Source organism: Alternaria arborescens, assembly GCF_004154835.1.
Source record: "Alternaria arborescens strain FERA 675 chromosome Unknown contig_57, whole genome shotgun sequence".
Classification (NCBI taxonomy): domain Eukaryota; kingdom Fungi; phylum Ascomycota; class Dothideomycetes; order Pleosporales; family Pleosporaceae; genus Alternaria; species Alternaria arborescens.
Window position 1 is genome coordinate 81317 of NW_021167912.1, and position 21699 is coordinate 103015.

Consider the following 21699-nt stretch of genomic DNA (forward strand, 5'->3'; position numbering starts at 1 on the left):
TGCGTTAGCGAATTATCACGACACTATGAGTGACATCGTGATCAACTGCAATCGACATGTACGCGTTCGTGTCGCGAAAGAGGAAGTGGGCTGAACAATCACCAAAGTCGGTAGAGAATATAAGCGTGCAGCAAGAAGAAGACTCTACCGACTTCAAGCTGGCTCTACTGGCATCTCTACACCCCAAACTCGACGAAGGCACCCTGCTTGAAGCATTGCTCGCCGCTGATGGACATGTAGAACAAGCCTCGGAGTCGTTATCGCAGCCGAGGAAGCGGCCTGCATCATCTACAGTTGGCTATCAATCATCGTTGAGCTCGTATCGCATTACTCCGGCCAACGGGACATCCACCAAAAAGCCACTGGTGAAGAAAGGGAAGACACTGTTTTTATACAGCCCAGACGATGTTGAAGCACACACGCCTTGCTCCATCATCCATAACTTCCTCCCGGCAAAACAAGCGGAAGCATTGCTGTCTCAATTGTTGGAAGAAGCGTCCTCGTATAACAGGTATAAGTTCAAGCTGTTCGAAAGAGTCGTTCTGAGCCCGCACACGTATTCTTTTTACGTCAACAGCCTAGAAGAGGCAGAAAAACAGAAGACGGAGTACATTTACAACGGTGGCGAGCTCGAGGTGAGAAAGCCCAGAAGAGTCAGCATCATAATGTTAACATCGCCCAGGATGTCCGGCAAAGTACATCAGAAATGCTAAACGCATGTCCCCAGGTTGAAGAGGCCGTCAACCGCGAAATCCAACGCAGGATCCGCGACTTCTACCCCTCCGGCAAGAAACTCAAATACCAATCCCCTCACCCATGGAAAGCCAACACAGCTTTTGTGAACTGCTACGATGGACCACAAGAAAGCGTCGGCTACCACGCGGATCAATTGACCTACCTTGGCCCAAGGGCCATTATTGGCAGTCTAAGCCTGGGAGTAGCGCGCGAATTCCGCGTTCGTAAGATCCTCGCCGAAGACGACTCTGTGCACCGCAAACAAGACGGCTCACTGGCCGATGCGCAGGGCCAGATTAGCATCCACCTGCCGCACAATTCGCTCCTGGTCATGCACGCCGAGATGCAGGAGGAATGGAAACACTCGATAGCTCCGGCTCAAGCTATCGATCCTCACCCACTTGCAAAGAATAAACGGCTGAATATCACGTATCGCTTTTACAAGGATAGTTTACATCCGAGGTATACACCAAAATGCAAGTGTGATGTTCCGACTGTGTTGAGGTGCGCGACGAGGAAGAAGGAGAGTAGAGGCAGGTACATGTGGATGTGTCATGCAGGGTATGTACCGGGAAGAGAGAGCTGGGGATTTTTCCAATGGGCAGAGTTTGATGAGGATGGGGAGCCGCCGTGGATTGGGAAGATTAAGAAGGAGCAACGAAAGAGTGGGGAAGAAGGAAGAGCTGGTGTTGAACATGGTAAGAAAGAGTGATGAGCCTACACATCCCCCTGGAGATGAGTGGCGCCCTCTCAGTGATCGTTAGGCGCGACTTCCAGTGTGTCAAACGCGGATGTAATCTGCAAATCGTCTCGTCGTCCTCTTGCAACGTTTGCAGACTCTGACCAAAGTGGTGCAACGACTATTTTTTAGCACAAGTATCAATACTGCTAGTACACTGTCCTCGACAACCGATCGGAACTTTACTCGGACCTATTCTACCGCCATACCAACCAAACATGCCGCCTCTCTTCCCCTACCAAGCCATCATGCTCCGACCACAGATCGATCGAACCGGAGACTACATACCACTGTCAACCTCTCCGCCAGCCAATGAGATACTAGATAGTCTTCTCACGGGATATCTTTGGGGCTGTCTCCTTGTGGCTTTGTTTCTCGTCGTATACTTCGCCATCAGCTTCTGTGTCTGGGCGATTGGGGCGGCGCTGACTACTATCGATACGGTAATTGACTGCCTTCGACCGCGCGATGATCACTTGGGCGCCCATACGGATGCTGTATTGATGGCATCCCCCTTGTCCAAGACGTACGAGACTGCATATCCGGAACGTATGTTCTCATTGAGCGAGGACGATATGCAGATGTGGCCATGTGGCAAGACTGATAAGGGCCTGGAGCATGCCATCTCTCGCACACAGAGAGACATGGTGCTAGAAGAGAAGGGGGCAGATGAATCTCTGGAACTTCGCATTGTCGGCAATTCCATCGATCATCCTATTTATCACACATCTTCTAGCGATGCTATTATCGTGGACACTATCCCTAATACCTCTAACGCCTTTCCTGGTCTCGATCGCCTCGTTGCTTCTATACAACTCTGACTTATCGTTTACACTCCTGGCCTCTTCTTTACGTACTCGCCTAACCAGTACACCGCCTGCAGAAACGCTTGTTCTTTTGCAAATCTCGCCTTTTCATGCGACAAATCGCCCTTTGTCGCAAATCCGTGCTCGACATCCGAGTAGAGAAACAGCTGGTATGGGACGGTATGTTCTTTGAGAATGTCTTCTGTCTCGCGGCGTTTTGAAGCGGGGAAGATGTCATCGGTTTCTGGGGTCAATGTTAGCACGCGTCGTTCTTATTCTTCTTCTTTTTCTTCTCTTTTAGTAATGGCGAGATTTGTTTCGAGGATAAAACGTACCTGCAGCAGCGATGCTTAGCGGTCCTTTGATGTTGCGGATCTCGTCTGAAGTGACGAAACTCGGATGAGCTATAAAACCTGCGTCTAGGCCCCCTTCCTTCAACCATCTACACACATATTTGCCCCCAAAGCAATATCCCACGCCTCCTAACCTCTTGATTCTCAACTCATTCCTCAAATATTCGATTACGCGCTCATACATCGGATCAACAGTTTCCGGTTTTGGCATCGTGGTGTCAACATACTCTTGCAGGTCAAAAGACGGATCGATGGGAAAGGACACTTGATGGTCGTTGAAAACGTCGGGTATGAGTGTTAGATAGCCGTTTTGTGCGAATTGGTCGGCGATGAGCTGGGTGTTGGGGAAGTCCATGCCGAGGACGTCGGTCATGAGAACTATCGCTTGTTCTGGATCTTTATCCCCTGGGTAGGCGAAATATGTGCGGATATTATCGATTTGCTTGATCACTCCTTGAGGTTTCCCCTCGTGTTTTACGCCGACGACGCAGCATCGTTGCATGGGGTGCGATGCCATGGCGTTGAGGCAGCGGTCAAGATTACGGAGATGATACTTCAAAGTTCTTTGTCTGATTGCAGAACGGAGGGATCGTTCTATTTGTGCAACGATTCAAGGTGATGCTGAGGTATGAGTCTGATGAGCGTTGCCCCACAAAGTGACAGGGATCATGGTACCCTAAGACGCAAGCTAGCCTTTATCTCCGGAGAAGAGCTTCTGGTACTTTTGCGCTACGCATGATAGATGGGATATATGTCAGAAGGGCGGATTGTATTCAGAATCATAAAATCATGTCATTCGTAATTACCAAATCTCCAATGTATCCCCTTTGTACAAAATTAGTCCTCGCACTACTGAGTCAGCACTTAATTCAGATACTCGCTCTAATCATGCATCACACATACGTAAACTCCCAGTTTTGTGTGCGATTGTTGAGCACGATCAATGCCTGACACGGCTGACACTTCGCCTCGTAACCCTCTCGTCCACGTAACTTCCACGTGGATCAACATAGCTCGTTCTTCCTGGCCTGACAATCTCAACATCGCTAACGCGTCGCCGGGACACACTCCTCGCGCGGCTCCTCGCGCGCGTACGAGGCTCTTCGATGTACTCAATTGCACGGGGTCGGGATCGGGATCGTCTAGAGGGTATGAGCATGAGACGTTGGCGCTTTTAACCTAGTGAATCACAAACCTGTACTCGACGTAGCGACCATTATCGCTGAAGCTCTCGACAGATGTTCGCTGCCAGTCGCGTGGTAGACGCATAACGCCAGCTGGTGGATGGGAGGTAAAGTTCCCTCGTCGTGGTGGCGGGTCGACGACGCCACGGCCGCGTGTTTCGTAAGTCTTCATAATACACATGGTGATGATGTTTGGTGTTCCTGCTCTTCTTTGATGATGATGTTGATGATACGCCGAAGTTGTTGAGGCTCGTGGTTTCCGGCTGCCGGGTTCCCGGTATGATGACGTTTAATAGCGAACGACACGATAGTAACAAGCGAAAGAGGCGGACAGGTGCAGAAAGACCAATTGATGTACCGGAACTCAAAGTATCAGAGTAGTAGATTTATTGATTCCTAAACTAATACGACGTAGATGGGACGCGTCGGAAATGACGTGCGCCAAGATCTACCGGGTTGTTCCAAGGTTGTATCTCAATTTACCAACCTCGTTATTTCACCACCAGATGTCTATATGCAGACGGCGGTGAAGTCCAGACCTATGCATATGATCCTGGGGTCCTCTTGTTACAGACTCCGGGCTAGTGATGCAGCCCCAGCAGCACCCTCCTTTGAACCTAGCTCTGATGACGACAGGCAACTTTGATCAGAAGCATGTAAAGAAGAAGACGATACCCAGAAGATTCACATTTGGTGATGCGTGGGACCGAGTCTTCATAACATTGAAAGCTGCGAAGTAGTTACCCTAGGATTGAGCTGTCATGGTAGAGCCACCCCCACATGCCCCGCGACTCGTGGCTTGTCGCTGAAACGTAGGCGGTGACGAAGCAGAGGCCACCGCCAAAGCTACCAGGCAGGCACCACCTCCATTGTGCATCACCCATACCCTTTTCTGCCTACTGACCCTTTTCTTTTGCGCGCATTATGTCTCTAGTATCCGGTATGAGCTCCAGAATGGCTTCCTGTAGCAGCAACTAAGCGTAAATAGAGGCCATCTGGGCAGCGTCCCCTTCCACGACGCGTGGACAAGCAACACCTCTGTCCTCAGACCCCAAGGGCGAACGTATCGCCTATGCCGTGAGTCTGTCCACAAAAGGCAGCTGTTCTCGAGTTAATTGAACCATTGTAGTCGGGCAAATCCGTCTTCCTCCGCTCCATCGACGATCCGGCTGTTAGTAAACAATACACGCAACACACAACACAGACGACTGTCGCCCGTTTCTCCCCCTCGGGCTTCTACGTTGCCAGTGGAGATGTATCGGGTACTGTGAAGGTGTGGGACTGTGCAGGTGAAGGAGCTACAAAAGGTGGGCGGACAAAAGCGGTTGATCAAGGGTGAAAACTGATGACCATGCAGGTGACTACCACATCATCGCTGGCCGCATCAATGACTTGGCATGGGACGGTGACTCGCAGCGTATCATAGCAGTCGGCGATGGCAAAGAGCGTTTTGGACACTGCATCACAGCAGACAGCGGCAACAGCGTGGGTGAGATCTCGGGACACTCTTCACAGATCAACTGCGTCTCCATCCGCCAGCAACGACCGCTTCGCGCCGCCACAGGCTCCGACGACACCAGCCTGGTCTTCTACCATGGCGCTCCTTTCAAGTTCAACACCAGTCTCAGAGGGCAGCACAACCGCTTCGTCTTTGGCACCGCCTTCTCACCTGACGGCTCTGTCTTCGCCAGTGTTGGCGCTGACAAGCGCATATGGCTATACGATGGCAAGACTGGAGAGGCCAAGGGACAAATTGGCGAAGGAATACACACTGGCAGCATCTTCGGCATCTCATGGTCCAAGGACTCGAGCAAGTTTGTTACAGCCAGCGCGGATCAAACTGTCCGTATATGGGACCCTGAAGCAGGCAAGAACATTCAGACCTGGAGGATGGGCGAAGAAGGCGTCGCTAGTATACCCGACCAGCAAGTCGGTGTGGTATGGCCCACAGGCCGTAGCGACGGTTTGATCGTCAGTGTAGACCTCGACGGAAACTTGAACTACCTCGTCGACGGCAACCCAAAGCCAACACGCGTTGTTCGCGGCCATGCGAAGAACATCACAGCAGCAGCCATTGCTGGATCCACTTTCACCACAGGAAGCTACGAGGGCCGCGTCTTAGCATGGGACACTACCACCGGATTGGCCGACAAGGTCGAAGGCGCAGCACACTCCAGCTACGTCGCCGGCATCACAACTTCCGACAGTAAGAGTGAGGCGGAGCTGTACAGTGTTGGCTGGGATGACACGTTGCGTTCCATGTCAGTCCCAGACAAGATCTTCACTGGAGAGGCTCACGATCTCAAGTTTCAACCCAAGGGCGTTGCTGCAACATCGAGCACTGTATTGATCCCATCGGCTGATGCGATAGCAATATACTCCAAGGGCGACAAGGTTGGCTCGTTATCAGTCAAGTATTCGCCAACCTCAATCGCGGCGCATGGCTCTACTGTCGCCGTTGGCGGAGACGATAAGCTCGTACACATATACACACTCTCGGGCACCGAGCTCAAAGACACAGAGACAGTGCTCCGCCGCGCAACCGCACCCATCTCTGCACTTGCCTTTTCCGCTTCAGGAAAGAAACTAGCAGTAGGTGCTGGCAACGGCAAGATCTACGCATACGAGGCAGACGCAGACTGGAAGATCATTACAGACAGATGGAGTGCACATACCGCTCGCATCACTTGTCTGGCCTGGGATGAGAGTGAGAACTATGCCGCAAGTGGTAGTCTGGATACGAATGTCATGGTCTGGAGCACTGAAGACCCTGGCAAGCGTATCAAGGCTCTCAATGCGCACAAAGATGGGGTCAACGGTGTTGGGTGGGAAAAGGCGAACAAGGTGATTTCGGCGGGCGGTGATGCTAGTATCAAGGTCTGGAGTGTGAAGGCGTGAAACGCCACCAACGTGGTGAGAAGTTGAGCAAAAGAAATGCAATGATCGATCATGGTCTGGATGGTGAATCGTGAAAACTAAACTGAAAGCCGATGGCGAGACCGGATTAGAGTGTAATGGCTAGCTTTTGATGGACGTCGAGAAAAGGTGAGGCGAACGGAGGCGCATGGAGGCGCATGTCGGATGCTCCTGCCGTTTTCTGCTTGCATGTGATGATGCGGCTCTCTCACTTCTCTAGGTATGCCTCACCAAATCACGACCCATGCCGGACCTGCGTCACGATACATGCACAACGTCAACAATGTGGCATCTTTACTATCTCACTCAAGATCAGCTTGTCTTCGTCTGACCGGATACTCCTTGTCTCATTTGTTATGCCTTCGACTGGGGAAAGATTGCCACGCACAGCCTTCACTGTGAACGGTTGCAACTTCCTAAGCTCAAGAACCTCACTTCGCAGATAAGTCTCGTATATTGCGGAGATTATGACATGCTATAACACGGTGGCTATTGGTTATCGTCGCGCTCCGAATGCAGCCCTCCCAACGACAACACATGCGTAAGCCGCGCTGCCTTGTTTGCCTAAAAGTCCCGGTATGCCTCAGCGCGGACAGCCACATCGAAGCTAATGTTATGCAAGTCTGCTGCAGAGGTCCTTCAAAAAGGAAAATGGACAGGGCGCTCGCCCTAGCAAGCTTCATCTTTCTATATGGCCGCTTGGTCTCCCAAATCTCCATGAAGCTTTCGCGCTCTTCCATTCAAGCCCAGCACAGTACCTGCGACTACTATCCTCCAAACCGTGCACTAGCCTTTAGTGTCATCTCATCGACTTATCATAGTTGCAGGTCGAATCCACATGGCCAACAACACATACTTCAGCGGGGCAGAAAACCTGCGCGACCTGATGAACGGTCAAGGAGTCTACATCGACCTCAGCGATCCGAACGCTGCTGAATTGTCCTTGCAACGACAAGATAGCCAGCAGATGCTTTCGCCCGCGATACATCAACGGCATGATTCATTCTTCTCATGCTCATCGCTAAACACCCCACGGCATTCGGTCTCGCAGCACCAGGCTGAGGCTCAGCCTTACGCAAACCTACGCCAAAATCTACACAGCCCCAATATCTATCCACAGCATCCGGTCAATAACGGAATGTCTCGCTCTGCATCTCAATATTCTTCCACATCTTCCGGTCAGCAGCCACACCATCACAGCCTACAGCGATCGTCACGCGGATCATTTGGTAGCACTTTGGTCACAAATGGGTCGGAAATGTCTCGCTCCATCTCGAGCGCGTCAGCGGGCCAGCGTACGACACTCCAGCCTTACCCGTTACAATCTCACTCTCAGACCGGCCACTTCCACACAAGGCGGTCATCCGAGCTTTCGCCACATATGAATTACGATCAGTTTTCAACCACTGCGATAAGTCCGTTTGACTACACGGTCAGCGCCACCCCTGGCGAAGGTGTGCTTGGAGATGAGGACGAAGATAGAGCTTTTGGTCAGATTGGTTACGACAACGAGTAAGTCCTCTTTAAACTATCCAACGTGTGATCAATAAGCCACAGGATTCTCTTGTAATCCATCGGAACCCTGGTGATGTCCACTTCCTGGAGTCTGGATGCCATGGTCATCATACGGATATACATCCACGTATGGGAACTTTATACATAAACCCAGGAGCTTAAAATCCGAGCCATAATTATCTCTCGATTTTCTTCGACGGCGGAATTGCATTAGACCATGTCAGAGTTCTTTTCCGGTAGTCTAACGACTATGTGAACTCCCCGTGAATCGAACAAGCTCAAGGACCGTTGCATGATCGTCAGGTAAATCTACTCCATCAGTTCAGAAGCAGCATTATCCTCTACAAACGCAAAAACTCTGCTTGGAAGCCCTTTTCAGCCGCTCGTCTCCAGACTATGGACGATTTCAGATACTCGGCCGTCAGACTAGTTGCGCAAGCGGTTACGACAATCATCGGGTTTTTCGATCATATTATACACCTTCAGGGTCGCCAACTCAGGGTACCAACATCGGTTCTTCGAGACCCAGGTGTAATGCGAGAGGGTCTACCCAGTTCTAGCAAGATTACACATCGCTCCCTTACGCATCTGCCCCAAGTCCATATGCTCACACCTCCCGAACTGGACAGGATCACGCCACCATGATGCACAAAGAAATTCATCGACTGAATTCTACTAAAGGTACAGTCCGTCTAGCTTTTGTTTAGTTCTTTCTGCCATCTTTTCATCGCCCCAAAGCTCCGACGCACAGTTTCTTGTCAAACAAGTACACAGCAAAGCTCAATAAGTGCAGAAAATTTAATGGAAGGCTTGATCATCAGAAGTCTCTATCCAAACCCTTGGCCGGCACGAGGTGTGGCTGACCAATCATGAGATGATGACCCGCCAGCCAGCCACCAACTTCAGCTGTCTTACTATTATCACTTAGTCACAAGACGCGATACTCTTGACAAAACATCTGGTCCATCCTCCATTGACGTTGATACAAGCCGGGTGTATCTGAAACAATTGTCAATCGCCTCCATGGTCAATACACATAGTGGATCCATACGCCACCCAATTAGACTGTCTTTGTCTATTGTTCCTACCGCCAAGGATATCCTGCTTTCTTGGTCATTGGTTCATAGTTCCATCAGAGTTCATTCTAACGTCTATGCCTCAGAAGCTCGAACCTTTTGTCCACATTTGGGTCTAGTTCCCGTGCTCCACAAGAACCATTTGGTACACACGTCCCATATCAGAACCAACTGTAAGTTAGACCAGAAGACTGAAGATTTATCCATGAACTCATCATGCTTAGTCGTATGATATCACCTCAGCACGTCGTCAGAGACAGTCCCTCACCTCAAAGCTCACGTTCTCCGACACTATCTTCGCCTACCAGCCCGCCACATGCTAATCGACGTCGGCGCCATAAATCTGACCCGCCATCTAATAGAACGGATCCAATTATCGGCCAAGTAACTCTGGCAGGGAAGTTCAAGTGTCTTAAGGAAACCTGTCTCAATAATGGGGAAGACATGACATTCAACCGACATGCTGACTTCAAACGTCACTATGACAACACGCATGCAGGTCGTTGTGTCGAATACTTTTGTCAAGAGCCTGGGTGTCCACGCTCAAGAAATCCAGAAGGGGGCAAGAAGGGACGAGGTTTCAAAGGGAGGAAGGACAAACGAAATGAGCACTACAAAGCAGTGCATCAAAAAGAGAGCAAGAAGCGAAAACATGTGTATGAGAGTGATGAATATGTTGAAGGACGGGGTTATGAGGACAACACAGGAGCTAGACCATTGAAGGTAAGGCGAAGGAGCGACACATCGTAAAGCTGTATTACCGTTCATCTATACTTCGTTTTGGTTGGTTTTGATGGCGGCACCCTCTTATACCGCTTGTGGAGATGTTGTGAAGGGGTTGAGTGTCTGGGATCGTACTACGGCTGTTTTGTATCTGAGCTCATGGCTTGGTTTGCTTGATCTACTTTACTTTGATTCTGATTGCCACATCCAAGCGGTACCTCAAAGTTTGGCAGTGTCTTATATGTTCCGAAATTAACTAAACAACTAAAGAAATACATGAGGTGAAAGCAGTCCAGATATATTAGTTCAGAGTCCTTTGTTCGCTTCCATCATCTGTTGAGTATGCTGTTCCAATTTATCGGCAAGTTCGGCGTCCTTTGCTGGACCACTCTCCCACCATGGTTCGCCAAAGCGGTTAAAGATGTCTATATACGCACCACTCTGATCCGCTTTCATGTCCTCACTTGCAGCGCAGAACAAGCTGTTGTACGAGCCCTTGTCTGCCGACCAAAACATGCCAGTCATCCGTAAGACGGATATAAAACTAGTCATGATAAAGCCTGCCTTATCGACTCCGTCTGCGAGATTTGTTTCTACCAGGCCTGGGTGTACACAAGACGTCCAGATTTCACCATCGTTGTTGCGGGCGCTAGGGGAATCTGGACCGTACGCCTTGTGCAGGTACTTAGTGTGCAGGACATTGGCGAGCTTGCTTTGCCCATAACGGATCATCGGAGTAGCATCCTTCAGTGCCAGGTCCTCGAAGTTGATGCCACCATTTGGGGCGCTCAAGTGTCCCGATGAGGTGATGTTGACGATACGCACGCTTCCGGGCGGCAGAGTCTTGGAGGTATCCAACATCATCTGCTTGAGGTGGTGTGTGAACACCCAGTGCGCCAGATAGTTTGTCTGCCATTGCGCCTCGTAGCCGTCTTTTGTGAGCTCGAATGGTGTTGCCATGATGCCTGCATTGTTGACAAGACCGTGCAGCGCTGTCTCGAGTGTGAGAAAGCGCTGCGCTGCCGCAACAACGCTCTTGAGATCCTTTAGGTCCATTTGTAGAAGGTCGATTTGAGCTGCGGGATGCATCTTCTTGATCTCGGTTATGGCTTCTGTACCCTTTTTCGAGTTCCGAGCACACATGTACACATGCGCGCCATGTTCTGCCAGATGTGCGACGGTGTAGTAGCCACTGTTTTGAGCGAATTAGACAAACGCGATTGTTGCGACATCCACGCGGGAGACTTACATGCCTGAGTTTCCTCCTGTCACGATGAAGACTTTGCCTTTGAGATCTGAGAGGGAGTTAGGGTGGAACGTCATGTTCGAGAAGATGTTGAATGAAAGACTGTGTTGACGGAGAATGTGAGTCTTAAATGCTATAAAGTTAGACACGGCACGTAGTTTGTCCTATGTCCTATGTCCTATGTACGGCCGTAGCCGTAGAAGCATTGCCCATATGATGAAGATGTTGATGCAGGGCGTATGCCAACAAGGCGGAGCTGCAACGAGCGGACGAATCGCCCGGAAACCCCAGGACTTCTTCCTCAGCGACGCCATATACATGTGACATACATGCACGAACACCGCTACGGACGAGTGAAGCGCGTAGAAGCCGAGTGGCATCGCATAGCTGCATGTCAGCGCACGCGATAGCATCTTACCGTCTCAACACACAGCCCGTCAGGCAGCAGTTAGACCTAAACGCCGCATATACCTCTTCTCGAGCGGCGCAACGTGAACAAGGATGTATAGGACGAAAGCAAAACTTCTACTAAGCATATGTTCTAATCTTTCGTTCTTGAGTCAAAACCTGGGATATCTACATAAACACGTAAGGATGGCTCCGGATTATTGTTCTGTGAGCCAAGCTTTGCGCGACGACCAACTTTCGGTGGTGATCTCCAGATGTGCCCCGCTTCCATTGCCAAGGACCTTAGATTGGAGGTAACCCTACCACAGTCCGCGGTCTTCCAAACATCGTGTACTGCACAGTGCCAACGGCTTCTTACCATCACCAATTGTACTCGTACTATGACCTTTCGCACTCGCCATCCGAGTAAATCCGTGTGCATCCCTATCTACACATCCGCGACGATCAACTGCATGCCTTCAAAATAAGCCATTTGGTTTCCAAAAAGTGCGAGCCAGAACTGATGCGATGAGCTGAAGGCAGAAATAGTCCTGAAGTGTGCCAGATCTCACGCAATGTACCAGCAAAGCGACTGTAAAGGAAAGCCCTCTCGGTGACATTTGAGTCTGCAGGATAAGGCAGGATCACGTCATCGATGGTAAACCAGATCTTGAGAAACAGAGCGCGACTAAAATCGTAAAAGAGGCGGAAATAACAGGCTGTCAAGGTCATTTCAAGGTGCGCAACAAGCTACTTCTAGATCCCAACCGGCCATTCTTCCATTGGCCAATCGGTTGTATCTACCTGCAGTGACTAACACCCAACCCCTACCTTGTCCTAACTCCTTCTATTCCACTCCGTTTACGAATTCTGTGACTTGCGGACAGAAATTGATTGCGGCAAATGCGCTCCTACAGAATCACAGTCCGTTCACGGTTCTTGTCGATCATCCTCAGGAGCTTGCGCCATACAAACCAACTACAGCACCAGTCTGAAATATCGAGGTCTCAATGGCCCTTTGATGGGGCTAGGTAGCTCGTGTTTGTTTGTTATGGATCTTACGTGCCGTCGGTGGGGTACGTTCTCCCCAGCATCGCAATCGGCCCGTGTTGGTGGGCGCTGACCGTACTTTCCCCTTCAATCTCCGTCTCGCCTTGCCTTGCTGTGTTTACTTCTTTCTCGTCTTGTATGAAGTAGCTATGGCGAAGCGTCTGCAGTTCATAAGGGTAGCGTTGTATAGCCTCGTCATTGGAACATCTGCGCAGAAGCGGGAGATATTCGAAGGTTTTTCAGCAAATGCTACTTATGATTATGTTGGTATGCTAATTCCAGTCTACGAATTCTCATTATATCGCTCAAAGATCACTACCTAACAGAGCACAATCTTGTAGTTGTCGGTGGTGGTACAGCTGGCCTGGCGATAGCTTCTCGCCTGTCCGAATTTGCATCAGTAGCCGTTCTGGAAGCTGGCGGCCGATATGAGCAAGACAATGGCAATCAATCGGTGGTTCCATACTATGGCCTCATTATGCCTGTGCTTGGCACAAGCGAAGCATATCCTCCCCAATCTCTCATAGACTGGGACTTGTTATCGACTGCGCAATCCGCCGCTAGTAATCGTCGCATACACTATGCACAGGGCAAAACGCTTGGAGGAAGCTCGGCGATCAACACAATGGCTTATCATAGGGGAACTGCTGGTTCATACCAGCGCTGGGCAGATTTGGTCGGTGACCAAAGTTACACATACGACAAGGTCTTGCAGTACTTCAAGAAGTCCGCCACTGTTACACCCCCTGACCTCGCAAAGCGTAATGCGCCGAATGCGACGGTGCGATACAACCACTCCGCGTTCGATAACGCTCTCCAAGGCCCTCTCCAAGTATCGTGGGCTAATTGGGTTGATCCAGCCCAGAGTTGGCTCGTAAGAGCATTGCAAGCAGTCGGGCAGAAGCTGAGTGTTGATGGTTTCAGCAGCGGTAGCTTGAATGGTGGAGCTTGGGTGCCCACGACCATCGACCCAAAACATGCGACAAGAAGTACTTCTAAAAGCAGCTATCTTGATGAAAAGAAAGGTAAAAGCATGTTGCAACTGACCATTTATCTGCATTCCCAAGCCAGCAGAGTGATATTCGACAAGGACAAGAACGCCATCGGTGTAGCAGTGCTATCAGAAGGAGATGAATACATGATATCGGCAAGGAAAGAAGTAATTCTTTCGGCTGGTGTGTTTCACTCTCCACAGCTTCTTATGATATCTGGTGAGAAATACTCCATGATCTTTCGATTATTTATGTGCTAATTGGTGAAGGTGTTGGGCCTGCAGCAACTCTCTCAGAACACGCTATACCGGTCGTAGCCGATATCCCCGGCGTGGGTCAGAATCTTTCGGATCAGATCTTCTTCAATGTGCTTCGCAGTATCACCGTCCCAAGCACCGGAGCATACCTCAGTACGGCCACCCAACAGGCAATAGCTCTCCAGCAGTATTCAACAAATGCCTCGGGTCCATACAGCTCAGCTGGTGGTTATCTCTCCTTTGAGAAGTTACCGCTGAACTATCGTGCGAACTTCTCGTCTCGAACGGAGGCAGCTCTATCAGGATTTCCGTCTGACTGGCCGGAGATAGAATATATCGCGTCTGGCTTCCCTAGCGGGGATACGGACTTCCCCACAATCGGCGCGATCAGCGGCACACTTCTTACACCATCCTCGCGAGGTAGTGTAACGATTCGTAGCGCATCGATTTTGGATCAACCCATCATCGATTTAGGCTGGCTTACTGATTCAGTAGACGAAGAAGTCATGGTCGCTGCATTCAAGCGAGTGAGAGAAGTTTGGGACAGTCCTGCACTTGTTGGGGTAATCGCCGGTCCAGAAATCGAGCCTGGCCCCAACATCAATACGACTGCAGACATCTTGAACTTCATCAAGCAAAACGCTCAACCAATATGGCATGCAAGCTCTACATGCTCGATGGGTAAGACACCAGGGAGAGGAGCTGTGGTGGACTCGCGGGCAAACGTTTTTGGTGTACAAGGGTTGAGAGTAGTTGATATCTCAGTATTCCCTTTCAGTTTGCCTGGGCATCCGCAGGCTTCAGTATACATGTTTGCGGAGAAGATAGCGGACGAAATCTCAAAAACAAGAGAAGCTTACTAGGCGGATAAAACTACGTCTAGGCTTGAACAGCGCAAGGAAAAGACTGCTGCTTTGCAGGTCAGATACAATCTGGGTGCGTTGAAGCGAGTCTTGAACGTTTTGATCACGGTTGCTAATGCCGTTCGGATAGTAGTCGGCCCAGCCTATCGCATAGTTCCCGGATTAGCGATATGATCGTCCGTTTGTAGACATGCAGACCTTTTCTTGCCAGTCGACCTTCCTACATAGATGAACTGTGTTGATAACTGTGTTGATGATGGTAGTGGCTACAGCTTGACGATCGCCACGATGGCTGATCTTGACTTACGGCGTTAGACTGGCTATGCACCGGACGGCTAAACTCTCAGGAATCAATTTGAAAAGCACTATGATTAAACAGTGGCACTATCTGCTGGAAGCACGACTGCGTTAAAGTTTCCGTGCATATTACGCCACCAATCGTAAAGCACAGCCTACGAATGCAAAACTCGGCCGACTGGGTCCATGCACCATTGGGACCTGCGCATAAGTACGGCAGGAAGTATGAGAGCACTCGCATTGTCGTTCAACGAGATCTTGCATCATGAGGCAGTACTTGTTTTTCTTTTCCATCCCACCTCTTGTGGTTAGCCATGGCTTTGTCCAGAATGCAACAATCGGAGGGAAGGAGTATGATGTATGTAGATAGATACGACACAAAGCGGAGCTGTTGTCACTAACGTCAACTCCAGTTCTATCACGTAATCAATACGCCATCCTAGAGAAGACATCACAGTTGCTGACCGAGATCAAAAGCCTTATCAGGATCCCTACATGAACCCTGCTGTCGGTCTGTCTTGGAAGCTGAGTAAACAACATACTAATAATGAACAGCCACCCCGCATCTCTCGCGAAATTCAAGGCAACTTCCCTATTGATAACGTGAAGCTCGTGGACCTTGAATGTGGTGGCAATACAACTGGCGGAATCATCGGGTCCCGCCCCGCTCCTTTGCACGCTCAGGCGGCAGCTGGGTCGACTGTTAATTTGCGTTGGACAGCGTGGCCAGAGAGTCATCAGGGTCCAGTGATAACGTACATGGCGAGATGTCCTGACACTGGTGAGCATGTCTTGTCAATCGACTATCAAAAGCGTGACCTATACTTACGATAGTCTGAGGCTGCAACGACTACATCCCCTCCTCTTCTTTGGCCCCAACTTGGTTCAAGATCGCCGAGGATGGATTGCATTCCACCGACCCAGATTGGCTTAAGAACCAATGGGGTATGACATCGCTCATCAACGCACCAAATGCCGGCGTGAACTACACGATTCCAGCATGTCTGAGGCCAGGCTTTTACCTTGTGCGTCACGAAATTATTGCGCTACACAGCGCGTATAACGAGGGGGGAGCCCAGTTCTATCCAGGATGCCACCAGCTAGAGGTAACTGGCGATGGTTCGACAGTGCCGATGGCGGGCTTGGTGAGCTTCCCAGGCGCATATGATAGTAGAGATGCTGGACTTGTATACAGCATCTACAACCAACTACCGTACGATATTCCAGGGCCTAAAGTGTTCCAGTGCGTAACATAGCTAAGGTAGAATTATAATAAAGATGTGCCCTATAAAGAAATGATTGCTGAGTGGACTTGTAGAACTTAGTACAGGAAGTAACTTAGTGTAGTGAGTAAATGATATTACTAAGATTATAAATGTATCTTAGCTGAATAAAGCTTATGGTATAGTACCTAAGTATATCTAAACCTAAATAGACTTAGAGATTACTTTCGGGTGGTACCTGATGCCTTGACCAGCATAGGATGACTCCTTGGCCCAAATTGATATTGCAGGCTTGCGCAGGACGGATGCGTCATGGGTCAGTTTGCACGAGTCATCTTCTTCCTGCTTGCTCGTTGTCTTGTTCTTTGCACCCAGCGTGCGTGTGGGAGAGGATGAATCACCAGCGACGGAGTGACAGCTTGCGGCCTTTTGTAGCGATAGGGTGAAGGGTGTGAAGTGGAGGGAGACAGGGTTCGTGGGCGCCTGTTGACCATTCTCTCGTCTGTCCATCCGTCTATCCATCCATTCGCCCTTTGGTATATTGGTGTGTTCCATGCGTATCTGGCGTGGACTTAGCCTACTCGTCCTGGCTGGTCGGCCGAGCCTCTGGATCATGGGTAGGCAGTGGGACTTGGTAGTGCTTGTGGTCTACAATCTCGGCAAGACGCTTTGTTTCTGCGCATCAAGAAATCTTGGCTGGCTTTGCTGTGGCTCTGCGTGACGACGTTTGCCTCTATCTCTGCTGTATCGTGTGTGTTAGGGTGGTATCTACCCTTGCTAGTATGTGTGTAGTCATGCTGTATGTGCCTGGTGCTTTATGTCATTTTATCATTTTTTTTATGTTTTCTTCTTCTGTCTCTTTCCAACTCTCTTTCCCATGTCCTGTCAGTTCTGATCGGTTCTCTGTTTGAATGGATCTGTGTTGTTAGATCCTCCGTTATCCTTAGCCGTCGGCACATGGAAACGTGATGCCTACTATAGCGCGCGGAGGGGGGTTTTGATCACGTAGATATGACTTTACTACACTAACATAGTGTTGTAGTGATGCTCACAGAGTGTCTGTGAGGTTTTAATAAGCTAACGTAGTGCTTGCGCGCTTTTTAACTTTCATATAGCGACATCTACGTGACCAAAAACTCCCTCCGGGCCGTACGGTAGCTTGGCTTGATGCTCGACTATGGTGAGGAGATGGCTGAAGAGGAGCCTGATGGTAGTGCGAATGCCTCGCGCTTTTGTCATCAGAGGTAAATTAGAGCACGATTGAGAAAAGATATATTCAATTGTGGATAAGCCGGATGATGCCTCGACGATTGAGCAACACGAGGCCGAACAGTATACAGAGCTGCTTGCCGGCGACTGCACACGTTTAACCTCAGATAATAGTAATCTCCCGAATAGTCGAATGAGGTGCCCAAGTTCCTCCATTGGCCTCATTCAGCGCAAGTCCAATCCGTCGGTAGACCATCTGTCCATCGTCCTTCCTGTATACGAACCGAAGCCCGATACCATGTTCGCTTCCAAGGTGAAGGAAGAGCGCTTCTTCGTTGTGGACAGCAGTCTGCCATTCGTCAAGCTGCAGGAATCTCGAGTCCGAAACGATCCTATCTCGCTGCAGTGTATTCGGCGGCTTCCTGTTCAGACAGAGATCGGCCGTGTAGGAGCAGCCGCTCATGAACTGTTTGTGCTTGACGACAAAGCAATCCACGCATCTGGCGCATACTCTCAGTTCCGCATTCTGCACCCATCCGTACTGGTTCTTGCCAACGAAGTGTTTGGCAACAAAGATTAGGGTAAAGTCCGGGCACGGTTTCTCGAAGAACTGGGGAAGTGCGAAGCTGTAGTTGACATGGTTGCGGCCGGAGAGAGGAAGTGATGCCCACGACCAAGAGGGCGCTCGGGATCTACATGATGTATCAAACTGGTAGTCTCGGCGTCCCGGCGGCGGTGCAGCATCGTACATCAACGACGTGGGGAACATTTCCGACCACATACCGGCGAAGTACTGGCCAACGGGATGCTCAGCGAATCGTGAGGCGATGCCCGAGAGAGCAGGCAGGCGATCAGTGTCATAGGAGAGGTCGAGTTGGCTGAAGCGCATCACAATGTCTGCCCACGCTTGGAAGAGGAGCTGGGGGTTTGCCCCTGGCGACAGCGCTCGAGTCAACGAAGCTTTGTTCCGGAGGCGCCAGATGTCTCGTGTACGGTCCGTGGCTGCGGCATCGTCATCGTCGAGGCTCCCACACTCGCATCGCACTCCAGTCCGGCATTCCCAAAGCACTTCCTCGGCGTGGAAATGGAGTATCCTGGCCGAAAGGAGGCGTTCCTGATAGACCCAGCCGCGGGTGAAAAGCGGGGAATCCGGACACTGGGCGAAGCGGGATTCGTTGAGCCCGCTGATGCCAGGCTCCATGATTCTCCAGTGTGCTGTTCCGGTGTCGTGGCGGAACTCGAAAAGGTGGGTTTTGGGTGTGTCGACGCTAGGATCGATATCGCTGTACATGTCCGTTTCCTTCTCCTTGTACTCGACGTAGACGACGTACGGTATGGTGCGGTACGAGTGAGGGGAGAATTCTGCCGTCTCGTGTACGGTATACACTTGCCTGTCGGCGAAGAGACTCATGCTGGGATCCGAGCAAGCAGCGGCGGAGATGGTAAGAAAAGCGTTTGAGTACACGGCTGCCATCCTGGCCAGTTCAATCTCCCAGTCTCCTGGCGAGTCTTGTATGATGCACAACGCGTCGATCCAGAGGTATCGAAGGCTGAGAGCTTGGCAGAGCTGAATGGTGTCTTGAAAGCATTTGGGAAATTGAGCAAAGGGAATGCCTTGATGGTGTTGAGCAAGGTTCGTGGTCAAGGTCTTGAAATTCGTGCCACTGTAGCCCCAGCAGTAACTCAGAGCCGCGTACTGCGCGCTCGCTCCTCGAGATTCGACCAGCTCGATGTGACCATCGACTTTGGGGCACAAGTCGAGGACCCGAGTGGGAAGTGCTGATTGATCTGCATTCCGGCATTGATGCGAGTCATCGCACTCGGCGATCCACTTGCTCGCCAGTAGAACAGCTTTCGATAGCTGGAGCTGCGCGGGCACTCTTAGGGAGTCAGCTGTTCGCAAGCCCCTCGACAGGTCTGGTCTCTCCTCGATAAGCGAAACGAGAAGTTCAAAAGTAGGGGAATACGCTTCGAAGTCGTCGTCCTCAGAGCCGGATCCTTGCCGCTCGTGCCCAGTAGGTGAAGTCGTCAGCCCGATCCGGCATGGACCATACTTGAGAGTCCAACAGGTGACGTACTTGATTTTTGCGAACTGTTCCAGTTCGCCGCGGCTCAAGCCGGCCTCGAAAGTCGAAATGCCCTGGAGGATGACCGTACAGAGACCGCATCCTTGGTCAAGGCCTTGTTGCAAACTGTCCAACGGACGGGGTGATCCGGCAGGGATTCCCTCGCAGTTCAAACATGTGGAGAGAAAGGGGAAAGAGTCAGCTACAAATCTGTTCTCCTTGTTGAGAGCCATTTCGCAGTATCAAACTATGAACTCTGACTGTGTATATATGTCGTGGTCTGATCAGGAGAACTTTTGTGCAGCACCCGAGATGGATAGAAGTCGAGGAACAGTTTGCCTTCAAGATGTAGGGGTAGCAAACATGAAGTAGAAGAGGTTTAGTGTTAGTAGCTGACGAGCTTTGAAAGGAGTGGGGTATCAGGCTGCTCTTCGTATTCACCAAGGCTGTGCAAGCTCACGCTAGGCCCTAACGAGCCTTGTCCAATGTACGACGGCAACGACGAAGCCACGTCCGCTTTCCATGTATCCCAGGTACAAGTTGCCCATGTGGGATCAATGCGTTCTTCGCCATGATGATTGGTTCTACTGAGAGCACTAATGCGTTCCTTTTGCTTATAGGTTCGCTGAACCTTGTAGAAGCTCGTACCGCGGGTTTTGAGCGTACAACAGAGAAGTAACACTACCTTGGGAAACTCAATGCGGGTATGACTATAGTAGCAAACTTGTGACTTGGGAGCACTATCATTACGGAAGTGGACAGAAAGGTTAGACTGACAGAATACGATGATTCACCAGTTTATCTAGCAATCAGTTGAGCAATACCAGGCATGAGTAGTATTGCCTCTGCATTTGAACTCTACGCCTGGAGAGTAGTGGTAGATATGCCTGTTGTCTGACCTTCTTCTAGACATCAGTGCCGGTGAACAGAATTTCACTCTCCATGTCACATGTCGTATTTGATGTAAGAGGAACCAAATTATAGTCAATCTATATTCCCTACGTGGACTTCCCGCCCAGGCCCATGCTAGCAGATCCCCTACACTCTGCCCATATCCATCAACCTGCAACCCCAACTCCTCTTTCCATTCCGCTCAAAACTTCCACTGCCACACTAACCTTCCAATATCACCCACCTCCCGCACCGTAACCCTCGCCCCCATCACCCCCTCATCGCCCAAAAGATTCTCGTACACCTTTGCAAACTCCGATGCGCTCGAAACCCCATGGTTCTCCGCCTGCTCATCTACCTCGACCCGAAAGCAAAGATACCCTTCGTTGAACCGTACATTCGTCTTCTCGTTTTCGCGGGCTGCGGCCGTGCCCATGGTAAACAGGGCGCCTTGCGTCATGCCTGGTACAGGAAAGAAAGCGGTTTCGCCCTGCGCGCCAGTGCAGAGCGTCCACGTGCTAGTATTATGCTTCTGAGCGAGGAGATAGGGAATGGTGGCGCGGTAGGCGACTGAGAATAATTGCTAAGCAGAGGTTCACCCCTCCTCTTGTCATTGGAAGGACTGCGGCTTACAGAAATTCGCCTCAAAGGCAATGTTGAAGTTGTAATGTAGTTGTTCCGTTGTGATTTCCGTAAGGGGAGTGGAAACGTATTCGCCGCCGACTGAAGGGGGATAGGGATTGATTAGCAGACATGTGAGGATGGAAACGAGTCGATCGGGACTGACCGCAAGAGTATACGTGCTGGAAGGCTGGTAGTTACCCTTCTCGCACCTTTTCGAAGCCCATTTGAACATCCGTGTCGGACGAGATGTCGGATCATCGCAGGGAATCACCTTTGCAGAATCCGACATGTCTGATCAGCTTGTCGGCGGAAACTTGGTTTCGGACGATAGCTAGAACGTTGCATTTTGAGTTGAGAGCGCCTTTCACGGCTGCTACGCCGATGTTGCCTGTACTTCCAACTACCAGGACGGTTTCGGTATCCGATGATGACACAGTAGGCTATCGTGAAGCGATTCTGCACAGCTGCAGATTGTCAAAGTAGGTACGAGTATGATCAACGTTGACAGATACTGTGCTTATCCGCCTGATTTCTTTTATCTGGCATG

General features: G+C 50.5%; 12 protein-coding genes across 12 annotated transcripts; 6 read left to right on the forward strand and 6 right to left on the reverse strand.

Annotated features, from left to right (window-relative positions):
- Window positions 1–56: 56 nt before the first annotated feature.
- On the forward strand, window positions 57–1447 carry AA0111_g11775 (hypothetical protein; the record flags this gene model as incomplete). Its single annotated transcript, XM_028645678.1, has 2 exons — window positions 57–635; window positions 683–1447. The coding sequence occupies 2 exons, from the start codon at window positions 57–59 to the stop codon at window positions 1445–1447; spliced, it is 1344 nt and encodes a 447-aa protein (XP_028500642.1).
- A 245-nt stretch (window positions 1448–1692) lies between these two features.
- Window positions 1693–2295, forward strand: AA0111_g11776 (hypothetical protein; the record flags this gene model as incomplete). Its single annotated transcript, XM_028645679.1, has 1 exon — window positions 1693–2295. The coding sequence occupies one exon, from the start codon at window positions 1693–1695 to the stop codon at window positions 2293–2295; it is 603 nt and encodes a 200-aa protein (XP_028500640.1).
- An 8-nt stretch (window positions 2296–2303) lies between these two features.
- On the reverse strand, window positions 2304–3150 carry AA0111_g11777 (hypothetical protein; the record flags this gene model as incomplete). Its single annotated transcript, XM_028645680.1, has 2 exons — window positions 2304–2524; window positions 2616–3150. The coding sequence occupies 2 exons, from the start codon at window positions 3148–3150 to the stop codon at window positions 2304–2306; spliced, it is 756 nt and encodes a 251-aa protein (XP_028500639.1).
- Window positions 3151–3470: 320 nt separating this feature from the next.
- Window positions 3471–3998, reverse strand: AA0111_g11778 (hypothetical protein; the record flags this gene model as incomplete). The annotated part of the gene is made up of 4 exons (XM_028645681.1): window positions 3471–3482; window positions 3537–3661; window positions 3729–3775; window positions 3829–3998. The coding sequence occupies 4 exons, from the start codon at window positions 3996–3998 to the stop codon at window positions 3471–3473; spliced, it is 354 nt and encodes a 117-aa protein (XP_028500644.1).
- Window positions 3999–4741: 743 nt separating this feature from the next.
- AA0111_g11779 (putative WD repeat-containing protein) lies at window positions 4742–6715 on the forward strand (the record flags this gene model as incomplete). The annotated part of the gene is made up of 4 exons (XM_028645682.1): window positions 4742–4757; window positions 4806–4894; window positions 4947–5124; window positions 5175–6715. 4 exons carry the CDS (start codon window positions 4742–4744, stop codon window positions 6713–6715), a joined length of 1824 nt encoding a protein of 607 aa, XP_028500657.1.
- Window positions 6716–7571: 856 nt separating this feature from the next.
- Window positions 7572–8249, forward strand: AA0111_g11780 (hypothetical protein; the record flags this gene model as incomplete). Its single annotated transcript, XM_028645684.1, has 1 exon — window positions 7572–8249. One exon carries the CDS (start codon window positions 7572–7574, stop codon window positions 8247–8249), a length of 678 nt encoding a protein of 225 aa, XP_028500633.1.
- A 2104-nt stretch (window positions 8250–10353) lies between these two features.
- Window positions 10354–11370, reverse strand: AA0111_g11781 (hypothetical protein; the record flags this gene model as incomplete). The annotated part of the gene is made up of 2 exons (XM_028645685.1): window positions 10354–11239; window positions 11297–11370. The coding sequence occupies 2 exons, from the start codon at window positions 11368–11370 to the stop codon at window positions 10354–10356; spliced, it is 960 nt and encodes a 319-aa protein (XP_028500634.1).
- A 1509-nt stretch (window positions 11371–12879) lies between these two features.
- Window positions 12880–14842, forward strand: AA0111_g11782 (Versicolorin B synthase; the record flags this gene model as incomplete). The annotated part of the gene is made up of 3 exons (XM_028645686.1): window positions 12880–12997; window positions 13072–13941; window positions 13992–14842. The coding sequence occupies 3 exons, from the start codon at window positions 12880–12882 to the stop codon at window positions 14840–14842; spliced, it is 1839 nt and encodes a 612-aa protein (XP_028500623.1).
- Window positions 14843–15404: 562 nt separating this feature from the next.
- AA0111_g11783 (hypothetical protein) lies at window positions 15405–16395 on the forward strand (the record flags this gene model as incomplete). The annotated part of the gene is made up of 4 exons (XM_028645687.1): window positions 15405–15497; window positions 15553–15561; window positions 15617–15920; window positions 15980–16395. The coding sequence occupies 4 exons, from the start codon at window positions 15405–15407 to the stop codon at window positions 16393–16395; spliced, it is 822 nt and encodes a 273-aa protein (XP_028500646.1).
- A 171-nt stretch (window positions 16396–16566) lies between these two features.
- On the reverse strand, window positions 16567–16977 carry AA0111_g11784 (hypothetical protein; the record flags this gene model as incomplete). The annotated part of the gene is made up of 1 exon (XM_028645688.1): window positions 16567–16977. The coding sequence occupies one exon, from the start codon at window positions 16975–16977 to the stop codon at window positions 16567–16569; it is 411 nt and encodes a 136-aa protein (XP_028500632.1).
- Window positions 16978–17734: 757 nt separating this feature from the next.
- Window positions 17735–19870, reverse strand: AA0111_g11785 (hypothetical protein; the record flags this gene model as incomplete). The annotated part of the gene is made up of 1 exon (XM_028645689.1): window positions 17735–19870. The coding sequence occupies one exon, from the start codon at window positions 19868–19870 to the stop codon at window positions 17735–17737; it is 2136 nt and encodes a 711-aa protein (XP_028500648.1).
- Window positions 19871–20730: 860 nt separating this feature from the next.
- On the reverse strand, window positions 20731–21441 carry AA0111_g11786 (hypothetical protein; the record flags this gene model as incomplete). The annotated part of the gene is made up of 2 exons (XM_028645690.1): window positions 20731–21098; window positions 21162–21441. The coding sequence occupies 2 exons, from the start codon at window positions 21439–21441 to the stop codon at window positions 20731–20733; spliced, it is 648 nt and encodes a 215-aa protein (XP_028500647.1).
- Window positions 21442–21699: the final 258 nt, after the last annotated feature.